A 6257-nucleotide genomic window follows, 5' to 3' on the forward strand; every position below is an offset into this window, starting at 1 on the left:
TCTAATTATTTGGATTGTTGTCACTCCATGCACCTTGACTGGGAAAAAATCCAGGTCAGAAGTAGTCACAGGCACAGCATCTTCATCTAAGAACTAGAAACCTCCCCCTGAGACAGCCCAGACCACCTGCCCTGTGCCAGTTGCAGGGGAAGGAGAAGCCCCGGGGACAGTGAAGCCTCCTTAGCAGCTGCCTGGACAGGTTTGTGTTCAGAGGTGTATCACTGGGAGAAGCCAGCTATTGTCCTGCCCACAGTAGTAGACGGCAGCATCCTCAGCCTCCATGTTGCTGAGTGTGAGGGAGAAATCTGTCCCAGAACCACTGCCACTGAACCGGGCAGGGACCCCAGGCTTCAGAGTGGTTGCATGCTGAATGATGAGCCTGGGGGTCTGGCTGGGTTTCTGTTGGAACCAGTGGATGTAGTTGCTAATGCACTGACTGACTCTGGAGGACAAGGTGACTCTCTCCTGGAGCCACAGACAGGGAGGCTGGAGACTCAGTTCATTGACCCCTGCAGCATCTGGGATCACAAACACAAGAAAAATAGTGAGGGTAATGCAAATTCCTATTTATAGCAGAGAGAAAGACAGAGACAGAGACAGACACACACACACACTCACATACACATACACACACACACACAGACACAGACAGACAAACAGAGAGAAAAAGAGACAGACAGAGACAGAGACAGAGTCAGAGAGACACAGAAACAGAGAGAATCAGACTGAGGAAAAAACAGCTCAAGACATTATTTGACAGAGTTCAAAGGTTACTTAGGGATAAAAGTAGATGGAGAGAAGGAGTAAAAAAGAGAAGTTCCATTTTAGCCCTTCATTTTACAGATGAGCAAACTGACAAGATGAAAAAAATTTGCCCGAGGTCTGGTAAGTGGCTGGGATTCTGGTTCCAATCCAATTCCTTTGACTTCCAATCCCTGTCTTTTTGTCCTGCCCCATACTGGGAATGGAATGCTTATGTAAAGAAAATCACACATAGATCAACTTGATAGGATTTAGAATTATAAAGGCAATCATCCTCGATGAATAAGTTAGAATCAGATTATGGGGTGGATATGGAGAAAGGCAGGAAGTGAAGGGATCTGGAGATGACTTATTTTTAACAAACAGATTTTTATTGACTATCTAAAACACTTGTATAGTCATTGTTGTGATGCTAAAAGAAAGTGAGGAAGGACTGAGAACATTAAATTGCCACCCCCCCACCCCCAATGAACTTATATGAAACTATAACCAGAGGGCTGAGTTGTGATCAAATTAATTCATAAATCAATGTAGTAAGAGCCTAACACGAACTGAGCATTGTGCTAAGCAATGAAGGTTCTGAAGTAAAAGACCCCCTGCCCTCAAAAAGTTTACATGAGTGTTAGAAGAAAACAGATAAACAGATATATACAAAGCAAACTACAAACTGAATAAATTGGAAATAATTAAAAGAGGAAAGGCATGAAGAGGAATCAGAGAAGGTTCCCTTTAGAAAATGGGATTTTAGTTATGACTTCAAGGAAATAAGAGAGGTCAGCAATGAGAGCAGAGGACAGAGGGGTTCCCAGAGATAAGGGACAGACAGAGAACAAATCTAGAGCTAAAGATATGGAGAATCTTGTCTGTGGGACAACCAGGAGGCTGTCATTAAAAGTGGTGTTACTAGATAGAAAAGTATGTGATGGGGCGTCAAGATAAAAAAAAAAAAAACAGACTAGAAAGTTATTAGTGGGCTTTGTTATGAAGAGCTTTGAATGACAAACAGAACATTTTATATTTGCTCCAGGAGATAATAGGGAGCAACTGGAGGTTAGTGAGCTGGGGTGAGGACTGAGGTGGATGCTTACAAGATCAGACCTGTACATTAGGAAAATCACTTTAGTGCCTGCAAGTGATGGATTTGACAGAGTGTACATCTACAGTAGGATAGATTCGAATTTGTATTTTCCCTGTCCAAAATAGATATTACATCATCTTAGGGTACCATGCTTTAGTCAACCCCAAAGTGTTATATTCCTCCCTGGGCAGATCAACTCTAGAATAATTTGGATTATTTTTCCAGTTCCAGGTACCCATGGTAGAGGGAGTCAAGAACAGTTGGAAGCCAGCTAGAGAAATGTGAAGATGGTGAAAGGGTTGAAGTCAATATTTGGTGAATATTACTGGAAGAAATAGGGGCATTTATCCTGTAGATAAACAAAAATTTGAAAAATAATTTTCCAGCATTCGAAGGTTTATCACATGAGACAGGTGTATGACCAATTCTTTTTGTCACCTGAGACAAAATCTCCTGCAATGGGCAGAAGTTGAAGAGAGTCAGATTTAATGCTTGAAGGAAGGGCAAGATGCCAATGGAAGAAAATAAGCCTTTATTAAGCACCTACTATGGGCCAGCACTGTGTTAAGTGAAATACAAATAGAATCTCTACTGCCTGGAGGTCACTTATCTTATATCTTATGCCTTCATCAGGGTTCTCTGATATCCTGAAGGAGGATTGGGTATATCTGGGTTCTTTGTCATTAGTTCTAGGCCCCCAGGATGGGGATTATTGACAAATGTAGAAGGGTTTTTCACTCTAGTTTCATTTATTTATTAATAATCAGATTAACTTTTTCAAAGAAACATTTATGTTAAGGATAAACTAACCACTGTTTCAATAGCACATAGGCCTTCATCTTCTCTCTCCCTCTTCCTTACCCATACAAAAACACCCACATCTCATCCTGGGGAGGGGAGTGTGTTCAGCTCAATTCCTATAGAGTACAGGCCATAGTCCCAAGTCTAAGATTCCACTTTGGCTCAAATCCTTGGAACCAACACCACTGTGGGTTTCCTTGCCAGGTGGGCAGGCAGCCATATTCTGCCTGGAATTGGTCGGTTTCAGGATCTTTCTCTGTGTCTTGCAAACCTCCCCCTGAGACAATCATAAAATGTCTCTCTATCCCAGTTGGAGGAGAAAGACTTAGTTCTGTCTCTTCATTCAAAATACTTGATTGTCTGCTATTCCATTTAAGGTCAATTTTGTTTCATGCATGATTAAATGAATATTTATAGAATAAAATATTCTTGGTTTTCAGATTATTGCGTTTTTGAACATTGTTTTCCATTCTTAGAGACTTGAAAAGCTTCCTTTCTGGAGGTTTGCCACATTTTTTTTCCTTTCATAATATGAGCTTTAGACATGATATTCCTGGAACTGATTCCTTATTCTGCAAAACATGGCAAAACATGACAAATCATAGAGGGAACAAAATGAATCTTTAGTGGAAAAGAGAGTTATCAAGTATTTTGATGAAGAGACATATCGGAATAGAAATTAAATAATTAAGCATGAGTACTTTGCAAACTTTAAAATTTTCTATGACTTCTAGTCATTATCATTATTATTATTATTAATATTCAATTATTATTAAATCTGGAGACATATCAGGAGCTTATGATAACAGAAGCAATAGAGCTAGACTGAAAGTATTTCACAAGACTAAAAGTCAGTGATCTATCTGCCAAGAGCCCAGCCCACTGAGTCTTCTTTCAAAGCATACTTTCCAGAAAGAGCTATTATCACTTATGGACTCATGTTGACCTAACTGGGGAAAGAAATAACTTGCAATCCAATATGGCTTCAATGCAGTAAATTGTCCATGTTGGAGAAGGAGAGTTGACTATGTTGAATTAGGGGCTGAAAGGTAAGGAAGTCATTGCAATGCAAGAAGAGAGTTTAAAATGGTTATAGTGTATTTTTAAGAGTAATGAGGGCTGTGGTTTGATATGGGATGGAATAGTATTTGAAGAAGGTTTCTCTATTTTATTGATAGGAGACCCAGAAGGAGGAGAATCCCAGACCCGGAACCATACAGAATACTCCTTAGGAAAAATCGCTATTATCAAAATCATTCATACTTTAACAACTATTTGTCTTTGCTAAACTGTCCTACAAAGAATTGTTAAACAAATCCTTAGAGGTGGTGTTTGTGCATCCAGAAAGTGTCTAGAGCTCTTACTCTATCAATGCAATTTGATTTCCCTAGTGTCCAATGTGATATCAACCATCAATAATCATGAATGCCCACCTTATCTTAAAGGAGAGCATGAGAATGTGGATAGGAGCAGGTAGAAAGTACCCACAGAAGAGTAATTAGGAGGCGAAGTCAGAATAAAGCCACTGGACTCCAAATCTCACTGTCCTTTATGGTCTAGCTCTTTCTATGGATGCAGATGTACAAGGTTAAAAAGATCTTCTTTCTTGTCCTATGATTTCATGAAGATATAAGCAGAATAGTCCCTCATAAGAAGGGTTATAGGAGATTATGAAGTAGGTCATTTATGAAAAATTTCAAGCTAAAGCTTCTTAAATTGCTTTCTCCTCCATGTCCATCACATTCCTGTTTGCTGAGCCTACAGTCAGAAGGACTTTTAGGAAAGCCCTGGCTACAGTTCTTAAGCTCCTGGATCCTAATATTCTCTGAATCTCTGCCCATCATCCTCAGGCCAAATTTAAAGGAAGACAACAAGTATTTCCCAAAGTGCTTCCTATGTCATAGGCACTGTGTAAAATTCTGAGTATACAAATACAAGTAAAAAGTGCCTGCCTTCCAGAAGCTTACTTTCTAATGGAGGAAAGACAAGATATAAAAGAAAACTGAAAGGGGAATAGAGGTGAGAGGAGAAGATGAAAAATGTCCAGATGGCACCTTTGAAAGGAATGAAGACTGGAACATCTGGGTGCCTTCCTTTAATAAAGCTTCTGGATGGAGCCATCCAATGAGGGGAAGAGGTCTACAGGGTTAGAGACTCTTTCTAATATACAAATTCCAGGACTGAAGTGAGCTTTCAGGATGAAGAGATTTCTGGAAACATGGGAGGGAAAATCTGTAGTCAGACCATGAAACTGTTTAAGGGTCCTGAAAGTGTATTCACAAGGCTTGATGCTCAGATTCTGGTGAAAGGAAAGGCTCCAGGGATGGAGCACTTTAACTAAAAGGGGAACAAAGAGTCAGTGAAGTGAAGCATGACAGTTCCAGGCCACTGCTTTCCCCAGAACAACTTCTTTTAGGTATGACCAGAAACCCCAACCTTTTATCGCAGGTGCCAAGGAACAAGCCCTAACTGGGCTGGCTAAGCAGCATGGAGATTTTTGTAGAGGTGTATAGCACTGTGAGAGGCCACGGAGCATCCTGCATACAGTAATAGACGCCAGCATCCTCAGCCTCCACTCTGCTGATGGTGAAGGTAAAATCTGTCCCAGACCCACTACCACTGAACCAAGAAGGGACTCCATCATGCAGCTTGGTTGATTGATAAATTAGGAGCTTGGGAACCTCCCCTGGCTTATGCTGGTACCAACCTAATTCATTACTAACACTTGAACTGGTCTTACAGGTAATGGTGACTCTCTGTCCTGGAGACTCTGACAAAATGTCTGGAGACTGAGTCACGACAATAGCCCCTCTGGAACCTGGGAGAAAAAAAAGAAAAGACAGAACATAATCCACATGACTTTGTTGTCCTGGACTTTCAATGAGCACACAGGATGATCAGGCTAAATTTTCTTCCTCTCTCATAACCTTCCATAGATATATTCCAGAAATGGTAAAATGGTAGGGTGGCATCAGAAGGATCTCTCACCTGAGATCCAGAGCAACAGGCACAAGAGGAGCTGAGCCTGGCGTTCCATCTCCTCCCCTAGTCTTGGAGGCTGCTGAACAATGACCTCACTCATGGTCTGGCCTTTATCTGGGTCCAAGCAACTGGACTTGTCCCTTGGGAAACATGCAAATTCAAAGAAAAGGGGAGGGAGAAATAGAAAGGCAGAATGATCTTTAGGACTCTGCTTTAAAACATAAGGTATATCGATAATTTTAACTCATAAAAGAAATTATAGTCTTGTCTATTCCCCAAAACAGTGGTATCAAATTGTTTCTTGTGCATCATATTGACTTAAATATATAATTTAGTTTTAAATTGTAATTAAAAATAATATTTTCAAGGATTTATTGCCATTTTTGCTAATTACATGTTTATCATATAAATACCATATATTATATTTTATGATATAAAGATATGAAATTATAGTTTTATCATGTATTTACATTATTTCTTCCTAATTATATTTTAATCTGGTTTGAGATCAGCAGCTACCTGTTTGACACTTCTACCGTAAACACCTTTTTTTTTTCCTCTGGGTGCTAAGTATAGGAAGCCACAGGAAGAGGAAAGAGCATGGACTTTACATTTTGATTCTGTTCCTGACTGC

General features: G+C 40.0%; 1 protein-coding gene across 1 annotated transcript; it reads right to left on the minus strand.

Moving 5' to 3' along the window:
- Positions 1 to 207: 207 nt before the first annotated feature.
- LOC141504433 (uncharacterized) lies at positions 208 to 5757 on the minus strand. Its single transcript, XM_074209468.1, has 3 exons — positions 5630 to 5757; positions 5112 to 5459; positions 208 to 518 (listed from the first exon to the last, which is right to left on the minus strand). Exons 1-3 carry the CDS (start codon positions 5721 to 5723, stop codon positions 208 to 210), a joined length of 753 nt encoding a protein of 250 aa, XP_074065569.1. The 5' UTR covers positions 5724 to 5757.
- Between the last annotated feature and the right edge of the window lie 500 nt (positions 5758 to 6257).

Source organism: Macrotis lagotis, chromosome 1 (assembly GCF_037893015.1).
Source record: "Macrotis lagotis isolate mMagLag1 chromosome 1, bilby.v1.9.chrom.fasta, whole genome shotgun sequence".
Lineage (NCBI taxonomy): Eukaryota > Metazoa > Chordata > Mammalia > Peramelemorphia > Peramelidae > Macrotis > Macrotis lagotis.